Source organism: Mytilus galloprovincialis, chromosome 9 (assembly GCF_965363235.1).
Source record: "Mytilus galloprovincialis chromosome 9, xbMytGall1.hap1.1, whole genome shotgun sequence".
NCBI classification, from domain to species: Eukaryota; Metazoa; Mollusca; class Bivalvia; order Mytilida; family Mytilidae; genus Mytilus; species Mytilus galloprovincialis.
The window spans coordinates 13,697,313-13,723,994 of record NC_134846.1 but is presented as its reverse complement, the minus strand read 5'-3'; the positions used below and the strand labels follow the sequence as shown (position 1 = coordinate 13,723,994).

The 26,682-nt window shown below is 32.3% G+C and overlaps 1 protein-coding gene across 3 annotated transcripts; it reads right to left on the bottom strand.

Moving 5' to 3' along the window:
• Positions 1–1,848: 1,848 nt before the first annotated feature.
• Positions 1,849–26,453, bottom strand: LOC143044461 (uncharacterized). 3 transcript variants are annotated; one of them, XM_076216495.1, is made up of 9 exons: positions 26,310–26,453; positions 25,491–25,622; positions 16,817–16,939; positions 15,915–15,956; positions 15,140–15,259; positions 9,819–9,938; positions 8,521–8,623; positions 4,389–4,778; positions 1,849–2,528 (listed from the first exon to the last, which is right to left on the bottom strand). In XM_076216495.1, exons 1-9 carry the CDS (start codon positions 26,416–26,418, stop codon positions 2,093–2,095), a joined length of 1,575 nt encoding a protein of 524 aa, XP_076072610.1. In that variant the 5' UTR covers positions 26,419–26,453; the 3' UTR covers positions 1,849–2,092. The 3 variants fall into 3 exon arrangements, with proteins under 3 accessions (XP_076072610.1, XP_076072612.1, XP_076072613.1); XM_076216498.1 differs by having other exon boundaries at positions 1,957–2,528; positions 4,438–4,778; XM_076216497.1 differs by lacking the exon at positions 16,817–16,939 and having other exon boundaries at positions 26,310–26,439.
• Between the last annotated feature and the right edge of the window lie 229 nt (positions 26,454–26,682).

Here is a 26,682-nt window from a genome sequence, read left to right as displayed (position 1 = left end):
TATCTGTATATGTTCGATAATCATCACTTAATCATTTATATGTTCGATAATCGGGATAATCATGCACACCTCCATTATTTGTATGAACATCCAACACATATTAAAGCAGGTATTCCGAAACTGAAGGAGTTAGGGGGAGACAGCCAATCAAACCATGATCTTTTTATGTAACTAGTACCAACAAAATGAGTCCAAAGACCTGTCATTTTCATATAATGTCAGGAATATGACAGTTGTTTTCCATTCGTTTGATGTGTTTTGTCATTAGATTTTGCCATGTGATTAGGGACTTTCCGATTGAATTTTCCACGGAGTTCAGTATTTTTGTGATTTTACTTTTTTTTTCTTAAAAATATTCAAAAGAAATAAAAAGCACACCTTCGTTACGAGTATGAACTTCAGAATATTCAAAAGAAATAAAACGCACACCTTCGTTACGAGTATGAACTTCAGAATATTCAAAAGAAATAAAAAGCACACCTTCGTTACGAGTATGAACTTCAGAATATTCAAAAGAAATAAAAAGCACACCTTCGTTACGAGTATGAACACCCTACATAATATGATAAAAATTAAAAAAAGAAAGTTCTAAATCAAATAGTAGTTCCAAAAGCTCAAATGCATCAAACGAATGGATAATAACTGGCATATTCCTGACTCGGTACAGACATTTTCTTATGTAGAAAACTGTGGATTAAACCTGGTTTTATAGCTACCTAAACCTCTCACTATGTTTATGTGACAGTCGCATCAAATTCCATTATATTGACAACGATGTGGGGATATAGCCGAACAAACAATGTATCCTAATTCGGACGGACGGTCGAATGGACAAACGGACAGGAATAAAGTAATATGCCCGGACATTTTGTCGCATGTGCATAAATAAACAACCACTGTTTTCAATAACAATGAATGGTTTAGGGAGTATTAGTATTTGTCTTGTGAGTCGGAGCCATTTTTAATATATCTTTTACAAATGTATCACACTTCACATTTAATATATACCCAAAAAAACACTATGTTGAGAACTTATCAAACCAATTGGAAAATGTCTAGAATAGTTTCGGATTCACATTTAATGGGAGGGCTTGATCGGCGTTCTGTTTCAACCTTCATATGAATATAATTATCTGAAACCGACATTGCCTTTTATTAAACTGTAAAATCAAAGCGTTAAAACAAAACAAAAAACAGTCCATCTCATATTTTTTTCATGCTTTCTAATATTGTGAAAACGTTCCTAGGAACATTACGACCATAGTTTGCTAAAGGATTTATTGGAAATTCAAGGCAAAATTAGATCATGTGAAAGCACTTTCCGAATCCTATATTTGAACTTTATGTAACATTGTATTATAATATTCTATTCTTGTAATTTTTCATTAATAAATACTGTTCAAACTAAACTAATGCACTTTAGTTTAGTTTTTTTAGAGCAGGATATGTTTACCCTTCCGGAGCACCTTAGATCACACCTAGCTTTAGGTGGGGTTAGTGTTGCTTATTCTTTAGTTTTCTATGTTGTGTCATGTGTACCATTGTTTGTCTTTTGTCTGTTTGTCTTTTTCATTTTTAGCCATGGCGTTGTAGGTTTATTTTTGATTTATGAGTGTGACTGTCCCTCTGGTATCTTTCGTCCCTCTTTTAAATTAAATATATCTATTGTTTTTTCTCTCTCTCTAATTTCTTCTTATGCTAAATACTTGATAAAAGATCACTAATGGCTTTTTCTATATCGACCCTTGTAAATTCCCTTGACCCTGATCCTATCCAGACCATGGTTCGTTTTTTAAGGCCTCGGAATGAAACCCGGACAAATGGACACTGACATCTACAAATTCATGATTTTCCTATCGTAAATTGTGAGATTTTATGTGAATAATATATTATCGATCCTTACAGTGATGCAATTAATGGTGATTGCGCTAAACAAATTTAATATAATTATATTCATTCTTCGTAAACAAATCTATTCTGAACGGTCCATTGTAAATAACAATGTCAGAAAATCTCATCTTAACATAGACAAAATGAAAACAATTGTGTATGATATCAACGCTAAAATATCTTTTTGACAGTACTTTGTGTCCTAGTAGATTTGATCTTCTACCTTTAATGTCACATTGTAAGTTGTATTGTCAAACCCTATTTGGTTTCGATTGTTGGTCAGATCAGTATGGTAAATAGCTATATCTCGAACTTCTTCTACTTGCTTCTGGTGATCTGACATCCCATCTTTTGAGGTTTCTGTTTCAATTTCAACAATTTCACTGTAAACTTTCTCTTCACCCTGTGAAACATTGATTTTTGTATCCTCTTGTAAGACCCGACTGCTCAAGTCTTTATCATATTTCGTCACTGATGGATCGAGAACAAAGTACTCGCCTTGTGCCCCGACGGTGTTTGCAGGAATAATAATGTTTTCTTCCTTTTTTGTACTAGATTTACTACTTTCAAAATTTGCCATCTCAATTCGTTGGTCATCAGATATTAGTCTTGTTAGTTGTTCGCTTTTCTTCGTTGATCTGTAAAACATATAATTTTAATGTAATAACTGTGAAAAGACGAACAAAAAGACATTATTTACTTTCAACATTATGCCAGGTATCTAACAGCGAAAAAACACGAGTTGGTCAGAACAATACCCAAAGGAGTAGGTCCGGCCGTAAGGACCGATTTTGGCCTCAAATTTCAGGTTCATCTGACAAAAGACTTTGACCACTTTTTAAACACTTAAGTGTCTATTTCATTTGAATTAATTAGTTTATGTGGAAGATTTTAACAGATTTAGTCATTAAAAACCATCCGATTCAAGCTCAAACATGAAAAATCTACCAAATATGCCGAATAAAGGCAACAGTAGTATACCGCTGTTCAAAACTCATAAATCCAGGGACAAAAAACAAAATCGGGGTAACAAACTAAAACCGAGGGAAACGCATTAAATATAAGAGGAGAACAACGACATAACACCGAAACGTAACACACACAGAAACGGATCAAGCATCAGAAAAACACCACGAGAATAACAAATATAACAAGAAAACCAAATACATGAATTTGGGATAGACAAGTACCGTGCCACATCTGATCTCAATATCTCAAAAATAAGAGAAAACACAAACGACTCAACGTTAAAATGCAACACACACAGAAACGAACAATAATATAACAATGGCCATCTTCCTGACTTGGTACAGGACACTTTTAAAGGGGAATAAAAGTGGTGGGTTGAACCTGGTTTTGTGGAATGCCAAACCTCGCACTTTAATGGCAAAGTTAAATATAACATTGAAATGACAACATAATATTACAGGACTACAATACAAATAAATAGAAGAACATATTAGACAAAGAAAAACATGATTAATAAATAGATAACAAAAAGCATCAGGTTTAAAATTCAATACGCCAAAAACGCGCCTTGTCCACACAGGAATTACAAGTGACGCCCAGATATAAAAGATCGAAAGAGAAAAAAGTACAAAGTTGTACAGCACTGGAGATAAAAAGTTGAAAAGGTTTCGCCAAATACGAAAAATGTCATTTTTCAGTTGGTTTTTGGTAAAAACGAAAGTGGCCGCATCCGTGTTCATCCTCAACCTTTATATATGTTATGTATTATCATCAAATACAACTTACGTTTTAATATTAAGGATGAACACGAATGCGGCCACTTTCGTTTTACACGAAAACCGTCTAAAATTTAACTAAAATGCTAGAATTATGAAGATTTCAGTAATTTAGCAAGACTTAATGGTGCTAGTACCGGATAAATTTGCATTGTATTGTCAAAAACAGCCCATATTTATGTAGCAGAAGCATTCTACTGTCTAATGAATAACTAAAAGTTTACATTTTAACAATTTTGTAAAACTGCTATATTTTGGGGCCAAAAAGGGGTCTTACTGAACCTACTCCTTTATTGCAGTGAAACTTTTTATGACCCGACGTCATAATGATTGACCCGACGTTACATTTTCGTTAGCTTAAAAAGAATGGTTTCAAAATTAAAAACACACATATATAATCCGATAAATAAATTATCAGTTTCTATCATATTGATATAATTGTAAAATATTTGCTGCTCAATACAATTCGTGGTGTGGTTTTGTTGCAATGAGACAAATAACCACCGTAAATTGTATGACGTTGATATCAATTTTCCTTGATATGTGATTTCGTGCTTTTACCCAAAGTCTGCATACAACCTGATCAAAAATTTGTGATTCGTTGAACATTTCGAAAATTCATTCACACGAATCCACGAATAACACGGAAATTGGTAACCATCGAATAATAATGAATCCACAGTATAGGCCAACGAACGCCCTTAAAAAAATAGCATATCACAGAATAGCAAGCTATACAACCATTTGACATACCCTAATAGATCTTTGGTCCGATAACTATGGAGAGAACCTTGAACTCTACCTTCTTTTATTTGCTTCTTATGAACTCCTTCCAAATCTGTCGAAGATTTCATTTTATCTTCATCAATTTCATAGTAGACATTCTCATCACCATCTGTACTACTGCATCTTGCAATTTCTGGTAAATTCCGGTTCCTCAAGTCTTTATCATATTTCGTAATGGAGGGATCGAGAACAAAGTACTCGCCTTGTGCCTCGTCAGTGTTTTGAGATTTGTTTGTAGAAAGACTATGGTATTCTTCCTTGTTTGTACAGGATGTATTACTTTTTAGATTTGCCATCTCAAATCTCTGGTCCATAGGCTGTAATCTTGTTATGTTCTTTCGCTTCCTTTTCTTTGATCTGTTTAACATATAAGTAATAACTTGGAATAAGAAAAAGGATAAACATATAGATTTTAAATGCTGATCTGTATCTTACTACGAGAATATACGAATATTTGTGGAAAAATAGTGAGTTAATGCTGTAAATAAAGGCAACAGTAGTATACCGCAGTTCGAAACTCATACATCGATAGAAAAAAACAAATCCGGGTTACAAACTTAAACTGAGGCGAACGCATTAAATATAAAACCTTGTTTAAATCATAGCGTCTAAATAGATTATCACGATAAATTAATTACCAAAAAAGATATTTGCAAAAATACAAAATTTGATGATAAATTCAAAATGGAGGGAAATAATAAAACCTTAAAATATCAAACGCACGGTTATGTCAATTAACAAGTACTGTTCATAGTACCTTGGAACAGTATGGCTGATACATATATATGTTCCTGATAGTACATACATTTTCAGAAGAAAATGTGTTGTCAAACCTGAATTTATAGCACGATAAACCTACAACTTGTACGCCAATTTTTTTATTGACTGTTATAGTGACAAAATAGTGTGAGTAATTAACACTTACATTATTTGTTAAGACTGCAATTATTTGAATACATAGAAAAAACTTTATTCCCATACATCACATACACACAAATACTACTATCTTAAAAGTACAAGAAAAATCCGTTCAAATTAATTGAGGGACGAAAGATACCAAAGGGACAGTTAGTTGTATTGCATATGTTAATATATATCTCCCAATTGATACGATATTCCCGTGCTTGCATTTCCTATCACGATTTTCTTGATAGAGGGTTGCTGCTCACAAGGAAGCTATTAAACCAAGAGTTCCAAATGGTGAAGTTGAAATCATCCCTTCGTAAATTTTACGGACGCCATCACGAGTTGGTTGACCGTTATGGAATAACCGTATCGCAAATGATATTGGATATGTTCCTTACGTCGTAACTACAATCCCCTTTCCTTTCCTGAATGTGACCTACCGAATTAGACTATTTACCGGATTTGTTATCACATAAGCAACACGACGGGTGCCGCATGTGGAGCAGGATCTGCTTACCCTTCCGGAGCACCTGAGATCACCCCTAGTTTTTGGTGGGGTTCGTGTTGTTTATTCTTTAGTTTTCTATGTTGTGTCATGTGTACTATTGTTTTCTGTGTTTTTTTCATTTTTAGCCATGGCGTTGTCAGTTTGTTTTAGATTTATGAGTTTGACTGTCCCTTTGGTATCTTTCGTCCCTCTTTTAATAGGAGCCAAAACTGTGGATACGTACTTTTAGAAATGCAATACAACTAACTAAATAATCAAATGTTTCAGAAACAGACGTCAACAAGAATGTTTCGTCAGTACACGGATGCTCCATCCACACTATCATTTTCTATGTTCAGTGGACAGTGAAAATGGGAGGGCGGAATCTCTTATTTGGCTTTAAAATTAGAAACTTCGTATCATAGGGAACATGTATACTAAGTTTCAAGTTGATTGGACTTCACGTTCATCAAAAACTACCTCGACCAAAAACTTTAACATGAAGCGGGACAAACGAACGAACGAATTAACGGACAAACCAGAAAACATAACGCCTATAAATAGGACATTTATAGTGTGCCTTATTACTTTGAAATGTTACACTATTTTTTTCAGACAATGGGAAGGTTAGTAGCTATTAAAACGGTTGAACCCGCTGCATTTGCTTGCACCTATCCTAAGTCCGGAATTTGATATTTTATTAAATATAAAAAAGAAGATGTGGTATGATTGCCAATGAGACAACTATCCACAAAAGACCAAAATGACACAGACATTAACAACTATAGTCACCGTACGGCCTTCTACAATGAACAAAGCCCATACCGCATAGTCAGCTATCAAAGGCCCCGATAAGACAATGTAAAACAATTCAAACGAGAAAACTAACGGTCTTATTTATGTAAAAAAAATTAAGTTGTTTGTTGATTTGGTTTATAAGTGTTTCTCGTTTCTCGTTTTTTATGTAGATTAGACCATTGGTTTTCCCGTTTGAATAGTTTTACTCTAGTCATTTGTTGACCCTTTATAGCTTGCTGTTCGGTCTATGTCAAGACACCGTGTTGAATATCGTTAAGTATTGCTGGATTAGATGGAGAGTTATCTCATTGGCATTCATACCACATCGTCTTATATCTATTACAATGCAAAGGCATGCAAAATGAAAATAACACTATATGACATTATGCGTCATAATCGTATCTCTAGACCCACTACATCAAAGAACACCCAAATTAAAAAAAAACTAAAAGCTGGAAGCACGAATGCCGATCCATGTCAAGAAACCAATTTGAACAGTACAATGTATATGAGATAATGTGTGGAGGTTAATTGTACTGAATAAAAGCATCAATACATATAAAGTATGCAATATTATCTTACCTCCTATACATTTCTAGGAATATGGTTGTTTAAGAGCGTCCTCGCGGAGACCGTGTATATTTGATATTAGGTTAGTAGGGAGGCGGGGCTTATTTCATACACGGTTAGTAGTGGTGTTACGTCCCTTTATATTCCATATTAGGTAAAAAGGAGGCGGGGCTTATTTAATACACGGTTAGTACATGGTATTACTTCCCTTTATAAAAACAAAATGATACTGAAAAAAAGTCTTGAAATTCAAAACAGTGTAGCTGTGGCCATTGATTGACACATTAAAATCATCCATTGACTTGGACAATTTACGTGAACGTTTGTCTGTAACGACCACTGTTCACGACGTACCTACGATAGACATTTAAACTGTGGGGTCACCAAAGGTTTCTTAACGCCTTTAATTATAAAATAATTCGAAAAATTAATCAGGAATAACCTTTGTGTTTTGATTTATATAATTGATATAAATCAAAATATCGTGTTATTTCTGATTAATTTTTCGAATTACTTTATTTAGGTGTTGAGAACCTTTGGTGACCCCATAGTTTAAGTGTCTTTAAAAAGTACATAGTGAACATTGGTCGTTACATACAAACGTTCACCTAAATTGTCCCAGTCAATGGATGATTTAAATGTGTCAATCAATGGCCACAGCTACACTGTTTTGAATTTCATTCTATAAATAAGATGGAAATAAATTCATAAAACGCATTTAAACCTAACAAGTTGTTATTGTTGGCATCTGTTTTTGTAGGATCAATGGAAGTAGTTTCTTAATGCTAACAGGTATTGAAGACTTGACCATTTTGATAGGTCACAGTTCTAAATTTCACATGTCAAGATAATCGGTAAGATAAATTCGTTACATAGTGCGCTTCGCTCTCACCCCATATGGAATTTACTGACCCCATGTATACCGTATTAGGTCACTAGCACATTATGTAACTAATAATATCAGCCTTTTAAAATTATTTCAAAGCGCTCACTCATATGAAACGCTTGATATTGTGAATCACAATTAATACATAGCGTTATATGTTTGATATGTTAATGATTAATTGACAGACGATCAATTGTGACCATGTAGTTAAAACAATCTTCAAAAATTAAAACAAGTGCATTCTCACTCTTAGAACAGGTGTCCAAGAGTACAACGTTATAATGAAGAAACAGAAAGTACCAAAAGAAAAATCTAAAGTTTATTGAATACGTGCAAGAAGACTAATACAGGCATAAAAACAAACAAAAAGTTTGAAAACCGCTACTAAAACAAATATATTTTTTCCGATTGAACTTTGGAATTTTTAGTTAATCATTCGAAAATAACTTTACCTTCGTCTGCATACGAATATAATAACCAGTATGATCAGAAATAATATGATTGTGCCTGTTATTCCAACTGAGATACCAACTATTGCTCCAAGTTTAAATATTTCTGAAAAAAAGAAAAACATCATTAACAAATAACATGCATATATACATGTAAAACTCGGAGGTGCGATGGTCCATTTGACGCCTGGTGGCTATAGTTCAACATCTACAGATATGCAATTGTTATGAGATGTACAGGCAGATTTTTTATTAGTTAGTACATGTATATTTTACATTCATTATTGGCTATGACTGTCCTTAACAATATTTTATTCAATTGTATTCTAAATGAGAAATCGTCCTCTTTGATTTCTGTATGTGGACATCATTCTGCGTGAACATTTTATCTGATATTTTTTCCTCTCATAAGTTCCTCGTTTATCGTAAATATATTGATTTGTTTGTTTTACCATAAAAAAAAACACTGATATTGAACTTTCCGAGGTTATCATACATTTCTATGTAAATCTTTTGACGAAACATGATTTATTATGCAAATTCAATCAGAAAAAATATATAGAGACGCAAAATTGCATAAGTGTTAATTTCATGTCGATAAATTCTATGGTGATTGGTTACATTTTGCTACCAACGTTTCATGCATATCGATATTTTCTAATTATTTCTTCGATAATTACTAGTGGAGTTATAAAACCACGGAAAACAGTACGATGAAGTTTCGTTTGACAACAAACGCTCATATTCGAAAAATGGTGAAAAAGAATTTAATAATTACACTATTTTGTTGTTTTTTTTTTTGTTTTTTTTCCATTTCACTTGATAATATTTGTGTTCGTTTTGAGATTAAAAATACCTCAAGGTATTTCTTTGAAAACACAGTTTTTTCTCATCATTAGGCAAATCATTTGATTGCATTTAACTGTTTTACCCTAGGTGATGTTTCATTTGATACATGTAATTTGAAAAAGATTAAAGGAAGTGTTCATTCTGTATGTTCATCTACATCATGTACATTTCCGAAATCAAAAACATCCTCAATTTAAAGTATTTTTATTTAGTTGTAATTTTTTTCCACGGAACTTTGTGGTAACAACAGCAAATCTTTTGCAGCATGCAAAACTTGTCTTGCCTCTGAGTATTTAAAGCATGGAATATGGAAAATGGAGTTTTCAACTTTTGAAGACCATATATTTACTTTAAAGAAAAATAATCATGCATTGATTTATTGTATTGTAGGGTGACTTTTTCCTTTGCGTTTTCACTTTAAGTAATTTCGTTGTTACTTTTATTGATATTACCGTTTTTATTGTTTTCTCTGTCTTCTTTCCTTCTTTTCCCTTGTCCCTTTTCGTTTTCTGTAGTTCTTTTGTTTTCATCGTTGTTATAACTTTCTGTGGTATCATCGTAATGTTCTACATCTAAAATAAAGAATCATCATTGTTCAAATTATTTTTTTAAGCAAACATACAGATTTCAGAATTTTTTTGTAAAGGTTCTTTAAATTCATACATAAAAAAAAACTAATGAAACAGCAATTAACCTTTACCAGGAAAATTGGAAGTATTATATTGACAGGAACTACAACGATTAATTAGCATTTATTTATAACCCGGCTAGCCCTGTAGAAAAGATATGTCTAATTAGTACGCTGTCGTTAATTTCTTTTGTGACTATCTGCGATGCCGCGGTCATAAATTGACCAGAGATACTTCTTATCAATCACGTGGTTTTAATCTAGACAGCTTAACAATATTACCTGTCGGAAAACACCTTAACTTATTTCAATCGCGTCGGTAGACCTTTATTCGTAAACAACTTATTTAAACAAATCGACTGATGCATAAAAAAGGAAAATCGGCCCAGAATTAATTATTCTGCAACGATTTGAAATAGTGAGTCACATTATTTTATAAGTTTGTGGGTGAAGTTTAAATCGCGATTAAGGTGTGTTCCGGTTACCGCCGGTTAACATTAAATATATTTGATAAATATCAAAACTGTGAAGTTCAGAGTAATATATATGGTACTGGGTCGATGCCTCTGCTGGTGGACTGTTAGTCCCCGAGGGTATCACCAGCCCAGTAGCCAGTACTCCAGTACTGTCATGAAAATACGGATTTTTTGTGTTATTAAATTTGCTGTTACAAAATGTTAAAAAATATTATAAGTTAAGGAATGTATCTCCCTCATGCAAAGCTCTGATTCCTTTCACGGATTTGGATATACTTTTTTGAAACTTTTGGATTATAGCTCTACATCTTTTATATAAGCTTTGGATTTTACATATTTTGGCTACGAGCATCACTGAAGAGACATTATTTGTCGAAATACGCATCTGGTGCAGAAAAATTGGTACCGTTAATGTTATTAAGTTACTGGATAATCCTGGAAAGTAGAAATTTCCAGTCTACAATACGAAAATTAATCGAGCAAGTACCAATCAACAAAATACAGCAGAAGAAAACAGATATCTAACTACGTTATACAGATATTTATATAATACATTTCTGTCCTTTAAAATATGTGATCATTATCCGACCAAATGAAACCGTCCAAATGATACTGGTATATATTATTGAACAGTCGCACAAGTATTTGTATAATGTCCCTATACTAATTTTTGAGTCGCAGTGCTAAAACAATATTTCAACACATCGGAGTTCAGCTGAACATGTGTATATACCAACCAATGATCTTACCCTGGATTTAGAGCGAAGCTTCATAATTCCTACATTTATTAAAAATCTCTTTGATCTTTTGATTTTATCAGAACGATCATTTACAATCGTCTTAAATATGCAGGAAATGTGTGCCACTCAATGGAGTAAACAGTAGTTATTATATAATCACAACTTGCGATATATATTACATATAGTGCAATTTCTACCGAAAAAATTAATCAATAAAAAAGGGGCCTTTATTTAATAACTTTCCATCGTCAATGTGTTTTTCTATAGAATTAATGATGACTCGCATTGATCCATCAATCACTCAATATGCACAGTTAGGTAACGGAATCTACCGAGGTTTGCCGATTGCTGTTTCCTAAGAATTAATCACAACTTTCGATTTCTTCGTTTATTTCCGTAATCCCGAAAGCAACCGAGATGACAATATTGTAGGGCACCTCACGCTGGTATGTAAATAACGTGTCATGTTTCAAGCTAATTAACATGTCATTAAGTTTGGCGCGGCATCGCAGATGAAACGTTTGAAGTTGGGTCGTAGTAGTTTCTGTCAATATAATACTTCGTAGGAACGATCAAAGCCGATATAATTGAAATCTAATAATGAATAACCAAGACTGTTGTACCAGGTACCTTTTGTTAGCTATTATTAGTGAGTTTCTCTGTCCTATATGTTCTCCCATTTATTTGTATTGTAGTCCTGGCATGTAATGATATCATTTTAATGTTATATTTAACATTGCCATAAAAGCGGGAGGTTTGGCATGCCACAAAACCAGGTTCAACCAACCATTTTTTTCTTAAAATTTCCTATACCAAGTCTGGAAAAATGCCATTGTTATATTATAGTTCGTTTCTGTGTGTGTTACATTTTAATGTTGTGTTTCTGTTGTGTCGTTGTTATTCTCTTATATTTGATGCGTTTCCCTGAGTTTTAGTTTGTAACCCGGATTTGGGTTTTTTTCTCAATCGATGTAGGAATTTCGAACAGCGATATTCCACTGTTTTATTGCCTTTATTGAAGACCGATATGATAAAAAAAGACTATAGGATTAATGTGGGGGATGTATTGTTGAAGTAAGATATAAATTGCTTGAATTTAATAGAAGAATTTTACACTGCAGGCTCTTATTGTCAATTATAAGTAGTATAAAAGAAAACGCAAAAGAAGAAATTTCCTACTTAATTTTTTGGTGCTTATTGGAGCTAATGATACTGTTAATGTAATATCATTGCTGCTTTTATTTTAAGGAACTTTTATTGATTTTCCAAAATGACTTTGGGCATCATAACATTGTGCTGGTCTCATTGTTTTTGGTTTTTAAAATGTTCTCAAAATTATAGCTGGCAAAATATGTATGCACATTTATTCTAAAAACAGTTGTTGGCATGACACGGGTTATGTTCTTCTCATATATGTTATGATGGTATGATACTAAACCCCTAACGGGAAGGATTGTGCCTGATGTTCATATGATGAAATCATAATCTTTCAGTCAGTTTAATTGAAGTCTGGAGCTGGCATGTCAGTTAACTGCTAGTAGTCTGTTGTTATTCATATATTATTGTCATTTTGTTTATTTTCTTTGGTTACATCTTCTGACATCAGACTCGGACTTCTCTTGAACTGAATTTTAATGTGCGTATTGTTATGCGTTTACTTTTCTACATTGGTTAGAGGTATAGGGGGAGGGTTGAGATCTCACAAACATGTTTAACCCCGCCGCATTTTTGCGCCTGTCCCAAGTCAGGAGCCTCTGGCCTTTGTTAGTCTTATATGATTTTAATTTTAGTTTCTTGTGTACAATTTGGAAATTAGTATGGCGTTCATTATCACTGGACTAGTATATATTTGTTTAGGGGCCAGCTGAAGGACGCCTCCGGGTGCGGGAATTTCTCGCTACATTGAAGACCTGTTGGTGACCCTCTGCTGTTGTTTTTTATTTGGTCGGGTTGTTGTCTCTTTGACACATTCCCCATTTCCATTCTCAATTTTATGAAATGAGAAGCAATTCATAAACGTGTAGGAATTAATTATTTATCTTTCACTAAGTATGAAAATAGTGTGATACTATATTTAATACAATATCTTTATATTTTCATCAGGTTTTTTTCATTTGTAATATCCAATGATCTTTGTAATCACTGTTACTTTAATTTTATTATTGTGAATCTAGTGTGACGTAGACGTGCATTTCAACGCAAACGAGTTTAAACGTGAAACAAACGTGAACTGTTTTACACGAGTTTCACATAATACTCATTTCAAACTCACATGATTCTCATTTGAAGCTCACATAAACTTTTTTTCGTGAAATTCACATGAATTTTTGAAAATACTTTTCTTCAAATAACATAAGTTTGAAATTTTGAATTAAACATGAAAAACGCATTTTGGTTTTATATTTCGTTAACTACTTTGAAATTCACCTAAAACATCAAAATCAGATTCATGAGAATTTCGATTCATGTAAAACTTTAACGCACGAATAAGATAGTTAGAGGTAAATTTCATATGAGATGTATGTAAGAAAAATTTATCTGTGTAGAGCACGTAGACTTGTCAGTTATTGAAAATGGTAAAAGCTTAGTAAATCTTTCTACCATAGATTTTTGTGTGGCTTTGGAATGATGTTTCATTGACTTTTAACTTTTATAAATATATGTATATATATATATTACTTGGATGGAGAGTTGTCTCATTGGGACTCATAGCACATCTTCCTATATCTATATATCTATGTGACTTGAATGGAGAGTTGTCTCATTGTCACTGATAGCACATCTTCCTATATCTATGTGACTTGGATGGAGAGTTGTCTCATTGGCACTCACAACACATCTTCCTATATCTATGTGACTTGGATTGAGAGTTGTCTCATTGGCACTCACACCACACCTTCCTATATCTATGTGACTTGGACGGAGAGTTGTCTCATTGGCCCTCGCACCACATCTTCCTATATCTATGTGACTTGGATTGAAAGTTGTCTCATTGGCACTCACACCACATCTTCCTATATCTATATGACTTGGATTGAAAGTTGTCTCATTGGCACTCACAACACATCTTCCTATATCTATGTGACTTGGATTGAAAGTTGTCTCATTGGCACTCACACCACATCTTCTAATATCTATGTGACCTGGATGGAGAGTTGTCTCATTGGCACTCACACCACATCTTCCTATATCTATGGGGCTTGGATTGAAAGTTGTCTCATTGGCACTCACACCACATCTTCCTATATCTATGTGACTTGGACGGAGAGTTGTCTCATTGGCCCTCGCACCACATCTTCCTATATCGATGTGACTTGGATTGAGAGTTGTCTCATTGGCACTCACACCACATCTTCCTATATCTATGTGACTTGGACGGAGAGTTGTCTCATTGGCCCTCGCACCACATCTTCCTATCTCTATGTGACTTGGATTGAAAGTTGTCTCATTGGCACTCACACCGCATCTTCCTATATCTATATGACTTGGATTGAAAGTTGTCTCATTGGCACTCACAACACATCTTCCTATATCTATGTGACTTGGATTGAAAGTTGTCTCATTGGCACTCACACCACATCTTCTAATATCTATGTGACCTGGATGGAGAGTTGTCTCATTGGCACTCACACCACATCTTCCTATATCTATGGGGCTTGGATTGAGAGTTGTCTCATTGACCCTCACACCACATCTTCCTATATCTATATACTGTGGATTCATTTTTGTTATTCGTAGAGTACTAATTTTCATGATTTCGATGGGAACGACGAACAACGCATTTAAATGATTAACCAGATGCAGCTTCAGTACAGGAATATATGCAGAATTATCAACAACAATAATTAGTAATCACAAAGATTAAGGATTTCCCCAATAAACAAAAATAGGCACCAACGAAAAACCACTTCTTAATTTCCACGTCTTACGGTCAATTGTTGTTTTTTCGTCTTGTTCGGTTTCATCAACTCCTCTATTTTCTTCTCCATTCTTATTTTTGTTTTCATCGTCTGGATCACCGGATGTAGCATCATCAGAGTTATGTGATTCTACAAAAAAAATAAAGATTTATCACAATCTCTGGCGGAGACATCATATCCGTTCCGTTCAAAACTTCATAACACTACATTCTATATCACTTCTGCTATGTGTCATATTACAAGCAGTATTGCAGACCATGTATGGAATAGATATGAACTCTGCGCCGGAGATTGGATTCACAGCACATTCCAAACAGCTGCGGTTCTTATATGAATATCATAACTAATGAACCATTCATTCAAACATTTGAATCATAAAACCTGATTTCTAAAGTAAACACTTTTAGGATCAAGGGTATTCTAGTCGTGGAAATATATTGCTGTAATTCACTGCAATAGCGGGTGAATCAAGATGGATTGTAAGCCAAAATACCCTTGTGAAGATCTACAGTTTTGCTATATGTATGATTTTTGACAACAAAAAATGCGGAAATAATGGGAATAAACTACAATGTTGTAAATGAATTAAATTTTGCATTTTTCAAAGAAGACAATGAATTCAATTTAAATAAAAAGGAAATTTGCAAAAGCTATGCTTCTGATTTAGTTGTGGAAGAACAAATTAAATTGATAACTGTCCACTTATCGTAATAAAGGTCTTTTTTTAAATATGTAACAAATAATTATGTTTGAATTCATTGTTTGTTATTCGTCACCTTTTTACCTCTATCATTATTGCTCCGCTTATGCCGATTCTGTAATTCTTCTGCAATAAAAAAAAAAAAGAAATTATTTGAATATAGAAAAAATGGACAGTAAAATGTTGTTTTTTTTTTGTCTCTCAGCTCTTAGAATGAATGGGAACATTTTATTTTGTATTAATTTATTAATTTACAAAGGAATCAATTAAAAAAATTAGAGTTACAATTCTGAAAAGTTACAAAAGAGGGACGAAAGATACCAAAGTGACAGTCAAACTCATAAATCGAAAATAAAACTGACAACGCCATGGCTAAAAATGAAAAAGATAAACAGACAAACAATAGTACACATGACACAACATAGAAAACTAAAAAATAAGCAACACGAACCCCATCAAAAACTAAGGGTGATCGCAGGTGCTCCGTGAAAAGGAATGCAGATCATGCTCCACATGTGGCACCCGTCGTGTTGCTCATGTTATAACAAATCCGTTAAATAGTCTAATTCGGTAGGTCACATTCATAAAAGGGAAGGGATTGTAGTTACGATGTAAGGAATATATCCGATATCATCTGTGAAACGTTAATGGTTATTCCATAACTGTCAACCAACTCGGGATGGCGTCCGTAAAATTTACAAATTTTTACAAGCGATATAAACCATCAATTTTATTTTTCATTTGGTACAATGGATGTGACTAGTAGAAAAAACGGTACAATGTTTATTTACTGTAAGAATACAATTATTTATAAAGAGTGAAAAAGAAGCATCAAAAACTTTTAGACGTACACATGAGAGGATATGAGATAGTTATGTGTTCAGAACTTATATGTTTATTTTTAAATATCGAGAATGGACCATTTGGTTACAACTATATTTGCGCACATTGAAATAGAATGGAAATTTTGTTTGTTATTTGCTTACCTATGAAAACAGACAATAGTTCTCTGCAGAGTTTGTCTGAACAGCTGTTGTTTCCAGCGCATTTTGTACATGGAAGCTTTGACTGCTCCACCAAACATTCCATTGTGAAGTTCTTATGCATGGCTGTATATTAAATATGTATATGAAATAATACATCGATTGATATAACTCGTGCAATGGAATATTTGATATCTTTAGAGACACGAGATGTTTGCATAAATTTTTTTCAATAACAAAATTTAATTCAAACGTTTTTAGCAGCAAAAACTAATATCCAAAACGGTGGTCTACAACATTTTTTCAAGGTAGATGTATACCATTGAGAGAGATTATTACCAGTTGTAACCATAATTCTCAAACAAACAAGTAAGTGTTAAAAACATCTTGTAAATTGTATGCGTTCGAAGAAATTTTCTTCTTAAATAGAGTTTAAAGAAAGAAGATAAAAGCATAATAATCATATCACTCAAAGGAGTCATTTATTTAAGATAGTTCAACCAACAGTTTCTAAGTATTGTCATAATTTATTTACTGAAAAAGAATTTAACAAACGTATTTTTCAAATCTTGTCAGCTACAGATCACTAACTACTGAACTGAGGATACATTTAGAAGTAATGTTCACTGCCAGCAGTAACGACTCAATTTTATATAATGAAATAATTAAGTTTAATATCCGCTTTTTATTATAAATTTACCATAATCGGGACGGTCAGAGTGAAGACAATACGATACCATATAAGTATTGATAAAAAGATGACAAACGAAAAAATGTATTCCTAATTAAATTTTGGTATGTTTTGTATGTTGGTGTGTGTTTTGTGAATTCGGGAATTTTTCTAATACGGAACAGTCGATTCTAAATGAATTTTGTGGACTGTTGTTATTTATAATTTGCTTATGAAATATGATAGTAGTATAAAGGTAGTAGTCTTAATGCAGAGATGGGTCTGGTTACGTCCAATGTAATTGATTAAATTACAATTACTTTGTCGATTGTACAGTCAAATTAAATTAATGATTACATCATTTCTCAATGTAACTGATTAAATTTATGCTTAAACTACAAGTAATCATGACAACATCTGATTACAAAGAATTTCAAAATTACCAATTTCGATTATGTAAAAGAAATGAAGGTTTAATACATGATAATTCTCATATCATTTGTATATCTATAAATAATTGAATTTAATTGGTCAATTATAATTTTTCTCTTGGTTTACACTTCGGTAAACCATATTTCCGAAACTACTCTCGTAATCTATTCATACGCGATCCTGGGATTTTCAACAAATTGAGATTATAAAACAATTGCATAACAGTTGTTTCTATTTTTATGCATATATGACAAAAAAAGAAATAAAATAAATGCAGTTAAGCTTCGAAAATGTATTATAAAAAATAAATAAGATTCCGCAAAATTTCATGAAGAATTTGGCAAACTTACGTCCTGGCAAAACACAACGTCATACGTATGAAAAGTTTCAATGGTAATATTATTTTGTTACATGAACGTTTCAAATTCGAATAATATTTAGTTAAAATGAAGTTTTTGAGGTAGGTGCTATTTTATTTAGATTCTGTTGCATTTATCGGACATTAATTGTTTTTAGAAAGTCAAAATGGCGGCGTACTGCTTAGCTACAACTAAATCAAATCACTCAAAGGTGTCATTTATTTTAGATAGTTCAACCAACAGTTTTTAAATATTGTCATAATTTATTTACTGAAAAAGAATTTAACAAACGTATTTTTCAAATCTTGTCAGTTACAGATCACTGACTACTGAAGTGAGGATACATTTAGGAGTAATGTTCACTAGCAGCAGTAACGACTCAATTTTATATAATGAAATAATTAAGTTTCATATCCGCTTTTTATTATAAATTTACTATTATCGGGACGGTAAGAGTGAAAACAATACGATCCTATATAAGTATTGATAAAAAGATGACAAACGAAATAATTTATTTCTTATTAGATTTTGATAATGCTTTGTATGTGTTTTGTGAATGCGGGATTTTTTCTAGTTCGGAACAATCGATTCTAAGTGAATTGTGTGGACTGTTGTTATTTGTGTTTTGCTTATGAAATATGATAGTTGTATAAAGGTAGTAGTCTTTATGCAGAGATGGATCTGGTAACGTTCAATGTAATTGATTAAATTACAATTACCTTATCGATTGTACAGTAAAATTAAATTAATGATTACATAATTTCTCAAAGTAACTGATTGAATTGATGCTTAAACTACATGTAATCATGACAACATCTGATTACAAAGAATTTCAAAATTACCAATTTCAATAATGTTAAAAAATGAAGGTTTAATACATGATAATTCTCATATCATTTGCATATCTATAACTAATTGTATTTGATTGGTCAATTATAATTTTTATAAAATACGCGATCCTGGGATTTTCAGCAAATTGAGATTATAAAACAATTGCATAACAGTTGTTTCTATTCTAATGCATATATAACCAAAAAAAAAGAAATAAATAAACTCATCATAGATACCAGGACTTAATTTGTGTATATACGCCAGACACGCGTTTCGTCTACAAAAGACTTATCAGTGACGCTCGAATAAAAAAAAGTTAAATAGGCCAAATAAAGTACGACGTTGAAGAGCATTGAGAAACAAAGTTCCTTAAAGTTTTGCCAAATACAGCTAAGATAATCTATGTCTGAGGTAGAAAAGCCTTAGTATTTCAAAAATTCTAAATTTTATAAACAGTTAATTTATAAATATAACCATATCAATGATAATTTATGTCAGCATAAAAGTGCTGACTAGTTGGCTGGTGATACCCTCGGGGAAATCAATTTCCACCAGCAGTGGCAACGACCGAGTGGTAGCAAATGAACTCATCATAGATACCAGGAGACTTAATTTGTGTATATACGTCAGACGCGCGTTTCGTCTACAAAAGACTTATCAGTGACGCTCGAATAAAAAAAAGTTAAAAATGCCATAATAAATGCACTTAAGCTTCGAAAATGTATTAAAAAAAATAAAATTCCGCGAAATTTCATGAAGGATTCGGCAAATTTACGTCCTGGCAAAACACGACGTCATATGAATGAAAAGTTTCAATGGAAATATTATTTTGTTACATGTACGTTTCAGATTCGAATAATTTTTAATTAAAATAAGTTTTTGAGGTAGGTGCTATTTTATTTTAGATTCTGTTGCATTTATCAGACATTAATTGTTTTTAGAAAGTCAAAATGGCGGCGTACTGCTTAGCTACAACATGTCATTGTGCTTTTGATGACAAGTATAGCAGCCATCAAACAAATAATGTACACTAATAATCGCGTATGTTTGGCTGAAGAATTATAAGGATTAAAAACATTTTTTGCTAGAGGTTATTGATGTTTAAACCGGGTCTCTTACTCACAAACTTGACATAAAAGTCCGAAACTTTTATTCAGTTTGTGAGTTAATCGCCCCGGTTTACACTTCAATAACCTCTAGAAAAAATGTGTTTAATCGTATATAATATAACTGTAGAACCTTTGTTAGAAAGGATTTTTTATTTGATAGGTTACAAAATAATAACTTCTTTAATTTATTGTTATTGCTTAACTGATTTAGGATGCATGACGAGATGTATTCTTCTTTTGCCTTTTTATGTCCTTTTTTGTTTAGTTTGTTCTTCAATATTTGTATTGCGTTTTAGTTTTAATAAGTTGGTCTCGATGATCACTGAATAGACATTAATTGTAGAAATGTGCATCTCTAGCAAAAACATTGGTACATGTACCGTCAATTTAATTATTTTGAAGACGCTCATATCAAAATATTTATATAGCCAAACAAGTACAAAATTGAACAGCATTTAGGATCCAAAATGTCCTAAAATTTTTGTAAACAGGAAATTTATAAAATTGAACCCATTATTGATATTCATGTAAAGACTGAAGTGTTGACTACTGGACTACTGGACTGGTGACACCCTCGGGGACGAAACGTCCACCAGCAGTGGCATAAACCCGGTAGTGTAAATAGTTATCAAAGGTACCAGGATTATAATTTTGTACGCCAGGCGCGCGTTTCGTCTACATAAGACTCTTTAGTGACGCTCATATCAAAATATGTATATAGCCAAACAAGTACAAAGTTGAAAAGCATTGAGGATCCAAAAATTCCTAAAAGTTGTGTCAAATATGGCTAAGGTAATCTATGCTTGGGATAAGAAAATCCTTAGTTCCCAGAGCTTTTCATGATATGTTTCGTCTTTTAAATTTCATAGTAGCAAATTAAACAACATTCGACTTTTGATGTCCATTTCTATAAAGCTCGGCTTATGATACCCCAAGGGACTTATATGATTTACTAAAAAGACTTTTTCTATTTTTTGGGGGAAAATTACAAATGTTGTATAATCTATAAAACTTGTGCGACAGTAGTTAACCGATGTTCAAATCGACCTATATAAAATATAAGCCTAGGTAATAGCAAATGATTTGCATGCATATTAAGAGGTTTAGTTAGCTATAAAACCAGGTTAAATCCACCATTTTCTGCATAAGAAAATGCCTGTACCAAGTCAGAAATATGACAGTTGTTGTCCATTCGTTTGATGTATTTGAGCTTTTGTTTTTGCCATATGATTAGAGACGTTCCGTTTTGAATTATCCTCAGAGTATATTGTTAATTTTTTTTTATATTCAAAATACTGTAAGTTTTAAAATCTACTTAACCTTGTGAGTTGAAATAATTTAAGAAAGTTGATCTTTACTGTCTGCACGGCGAGCACTCAGTTTTCCTAAGTATAGGCAGAATGTTTGTGATCAGATTTATCATAAATCTATTTATTTTTTATATTTCTAGCTTGCTGTTTGAATCTCCGGTTTGTTGTTTTCATAAGCGAAATCTTAAATGAATATTTTAGTAGTCATTTATGTTAAGAGAGAGAAAAACATTGCTCTTCATCTACTTTTTTTCAGTTTTCAGTAGAGTTATCTGACTCACTTGTTAATCTTTCATGAAGCACGGTAAAGTTTATTTCATAAAAAGTAAAATAACAGAAATGCTGAACTCCGAGGAAAATTCAAAACGGAAAGTCCCCAATCAAATGGCAAAATCAAATCATAAAACACAACAAACCAATGGACAACGATTGGCATATTCCTGACTTGGTACAGGAATTCTCAAATGCAGAAAATGGTGGATTGAACCTGCTTTTATAGCGCTTAACCTCTCACTTGTATGACAGTCTCATCAAATTCCATTATATTTAAGACGATGCGTGAACAAAACAAACATAAAAGAAAAATTGTCATAATAGGGATAATAAGGCCTTCGAAAATAGTGGAATGAATTACTTTTGGAGTGTCAAGAACTCGTTGGAAGTACTTGATAAATTGCATGCTTATATTGGTGATTTTGAATCTGTTCAAAGTTTTGATTTTTCTACCCTGTATACCACATTGCCTCACATTCTCATTAAGAAAAAATTCACACACCTAATTAATTGGTCATTCAAAAAATCAGAATGTGAATATATATGTTCAAACTCTTTTAGGTCATTTTTTAGTAGCAATAAACAAAAAAACTATGTTAATTGGACATGCTTTGATACTATATATGCCCTTGAATTTTTACTAGGTAACATTTTTGTTCGCTTTGGGGATTCCGTATATCGTCAGATTATCGGAATTCCAATGGGGACTAACTGTGCACCACTTATTGCGGACCTGTTTTTGTATTGTTATGAGTTACAATTTATGACAAAAATAAGCAAAGACCCATCGAAACAACATCTGATAAACAAATTTAATAATACTTTTAGATATTTGGATGATATTTTGGCTCTCAATAATGACGACTTCAGTATGTATATTAATGAAATTTATCCTGTTGAACTTACTTTAAATAAAGCTAATACTAACAATGACCACTGCCCTTTTCTCGATCTTGATATCTATATCACTAATGGAAAGCTGAATACTAAAATTTATGATAAAAGGGATGATTTTTCATTTCCTATCGTTAATTATCCGTTTTTAGATGGTGACGTTCCCTTGTCACCATCTTACGGTGTTTATATATCTCAACTTGTACGATTCGCTCGTGTATGTAACAATGTTTTAGATTTTAACGAGAGAAATTTATGTATTACTGAAAAATTATTACACCAGGGTTTTCGATATCACAAACTAGTTAAAACATTTACTAAATTTTATCATCGGTATAAAGACATCATTCGTAATTATAGCTCAACATGCAGACTTCTAATACGTTCAGGTATTTCACATCCAATTTTTTATGGTAATATTCTTTATAAAGCACAAAGGTGTCAGTATTCACCTCAGAAACTTACAAAACCTTTGAATAGACTTATTAAGAAGGGATATAATTACGATACTGTTGTCAAGTCATTAAAGATTGCATATTTTGGCGTTAATATTGAGTCACTGATAAGGTCTTTGCATCGGAACTAAACACATTATTTTTTTAAAAACAATTGTTGGCATGACACGGGTTATGTTCTTCTCATATATGTTATGATGGTATAATACTAAACCCCTAACGGGAAGGATTGTGCCTGATGTTCATATGATGAAATCATAATCTTTCAGTCAGTTTAATTGAAGTCTGGAGCTGGCATGTCAGTTAACTGCTAGTAGTCGGTTGTTATTTATGTATTATTGTCATTTTGTTTATTTTCTTTGGTTACATCTTCTGACATCAGACTCGGATTTCTCTTGAACTGAATTTTAATGTGCGTATTGTTATGCGTTTACTTTACTGCATTGGTTAGAGGTATAGGGGGAGGGTTGAGATCTCACAAACATATTTGACCCCGCCGCATTTTTGCGCCTGTCCCAAGTCAGGAGCCTCTGGCCTTTGTTAGTCTTGTATTATTTTAATTTTAGTTTCTTGTGTACAATTTGGAAATTAGTATGGCGTTCATTATCACTGGACTAGTATATATTTGTTTAGGGGCCAGCTGAAGGACGCCTCCGGGTGCGGGAATTTCTCGCTACATTGAAGACCTGTTGGTGACCCTCTGCTGTTTTTTTTTTTTTTTTTTTTTTGGTCGGGTTGTTGTCTCTTTGACGCATTCCCCATTTCCATTCTCAATTTTATACAGCCATCAAAACCGTGTTACAAGCTCAATCAAATCAAAACAAACAAATATATAACAAAACAAACAAAAAAAATTAAATTACCACATGCATTACTACTTATATGTATATAAAATCAAAACAAATGACTGCATTTCGAGGTTCCGTGTATTTGATGTGGGAATGTTCACACGGGGAGAGATATCAACTAATTTTGTCTTTAAAAGAGTTATTATCATATACTTAGACTAAATAACATATAAATTTTACCGTATGATAATAGTATTAAATTGACGTAAATTCCATATTTTTCGAATCGGTGCTTAGCGGGCTGATATGAAAAGTTTATCACATGCTTCGATTGTTATCACATGCCTTTCCGTAACGTTATCACATGGCATTCCGGTAATACTCGGCCAATTCCGGAAAATACACCTCAATGCTACGTTTTCAGTGAAAAACATTACAAAGTAGTGTACAAAACAATTACTTGAATACTGGAATGAATATTGCTTAAAATAATAATAAAAAAAAAAAACAAAAAAAAACAAACAATTACATTATTTAAGAAATGCATTTTTTAAAGTTTTTTTCTGAAACATAATTTAGAAAGTTTCTTTAAAAAGTTGACTTTTCCAAACAGTGATCATTATGTATATTGTTGAATTATTTTTTAGTCGATTCGTTCATATTAAAATGTTTTATTTTTCTCTCTCTCTGTTGAGGCATATGATAGAAAGATTTCATATTGAATGCATCAAATTTTGGGTCCGACGGCCTTGGAACCTTTTTACTCTTTAAACTTCGGGAACCATGTAAAAGGATCAATTTATGAATCTGTTATTTTTCTCTACTGTTGAAGCATATGATAAAAAGATCATAACATGTCATTTTTCATATCGCATGCATTATCAGCCCTCGGTCAATATCAGCCCTCGAGCCATGCGGCTCTTGGGCTGATATTGAACCTAGGGCTGATAATACATGCGATATGAAAAATGCCATGTAATAATCTGATAATATTATACTAGAACAATAACATTATGACTTATACTAGAACAATAACATATTTGGTGGAATGTTATAAGTACAAAACTTCGTCATATGTATCACAAAAACACAAAAAGTAGCACGTACAAAGCACACCAGCAAAAATAATAGATATTACAAACAACACATTTATATAAAATAATTTTGTAGTTAAAAGTATTTTCAAAGTTATAATAAATCATTAAGATAATGACCTTTTAATAGAACAAAAACATAATGATGGGATGTTTAAAAATACACAGTATCATAATTAAACGAACATTTGTTTGAACACTTATCAGACCAAGCAAAATAGAGTTCTTTAAAATCGTGTTGTTTTATTTTGCTTTTCAGTATTCCGTTCATCCATTGTTTTTCACTTAAACTTGATGTGTTTCCCTCTGTTCTAATTTGAAACCCAGATTTGTTATTTCTTACAATTAATTGATGTCTTTGGAACAGCGGTATACTACTGTTGCCTTTATCTATTCATGTTATTTGTTAAGTATTTAATAAATGGAGTTGTATTTATAAACAATTATTAGTTAAATGCTTACCGGTTTGAATCACCATCTTTATTTTTTCCATGCAGCCTTTTTCGTTGTAAAATTTTCTATGAACGCATGAAAACAACTCGGCGACGCCATTATATCCTTTGCAATGCCAATTTATTGTGTTTGTTTCTAAACCTAAAGTATTCCAAGAGGTCAAAATATAAATATAAGACTTTAAGCTATTCATCAACAACTATTTGTCTAAAATTGCAAATATTTTCAATTCTTTCATTCAGGTAATTCATAACTAGGTATTTAGATTTATAGAACACAGATTTACTTGTTTTATTGTAAAACCATCTATAAAAAACAAAACCAAATCAATAAAACTATGAATTATTTTTTAAGCTGAGTATTGAGTACAAAACAAAAATGGTAGTAATATATAAATTTACAGAATTGTAGTAGATCTATATTTCAGGACAACTTGGTAGGAAATAATCATAAAAGTTGGTTCAAAATTCGCAAAATTGTTGTAATATACATACAAAAACAAATCCTTCATAAACTGAAGATCTATGTTATGACTTTCCTTGTTAAAACTGTTCCTTGTAAGGCAATCACCATTCATGTGTTTTCTGAATATGATGTGTCCCTGAACCGTATCAATTTTTCAAGATTTCGATATATTTTATTGTTTTTAAATAGTTTAGCTTTACATTTTACTTATCTTTCGTTTTCTTGAATTGCTGTAGAGAGATCGTAGTTTTTTGGTTTAATCTGTGTTAATAATTTTCCGGTTTTAAAGGTGCTAGGATTATTTAAGTTTAATAGCAGTCCTTCACGTTTTAAACATTTTATTTGGAAAGTCCAATAACTTACCTTTTCCATAAATTCCAGTTAAGACGTGAAAAACAACAACACAAGAAAGAATGTCCATATTCCTGATCATGAGGATAGACATGAGAAATAAATAAGTGTGATGGTTCATAGATCATATTTTTTAAATACACATGAAATTTGTACCGTGTGATTTCCGAAATTAAAAAAAAACTTGATTGATAGGAAAGCGTAGGTAGTAAACCAGTTATATAGTACTTGGTTTAATGCGGAAGAAAACGATGATATAAGTAGTAATTCTATATATAATAGTTAAACGTATGTCATCAACGGAAAAATACCCTACTTAGAGCAATTATATTCTACTTCATAGAACACTTGGATTTTTGTTCTTATAATTATGTCCACTTTTTTC

What these genes read in the sequence shown, in the direction of transcription:
- LOC143044461 (XM_076216495.1), bottom strand. Translation starts at nt 26,418, where the DNA reads ATGAACCATCACACTTATTTATTTCTCATGTCTATCCTCATGATCAGG. An exon ending in AAAGATGGTGATTCAAACCG is followed by an intron (nt 16,940 to 25,490) that starts GTAAGCATTTAA and finishes TTTAATATACAG; the next exon opens with CCATGCATAAGAACTTCACA. An exon ending in CGGACCAAAGATCTATTAGG is followed by an intron (nt 2,529 to 4,388) that starts GTATGTCAAATG and finishes TATGTTTTACAG; the next exon opens with ATCAACGAAGAAAAGCGAAC.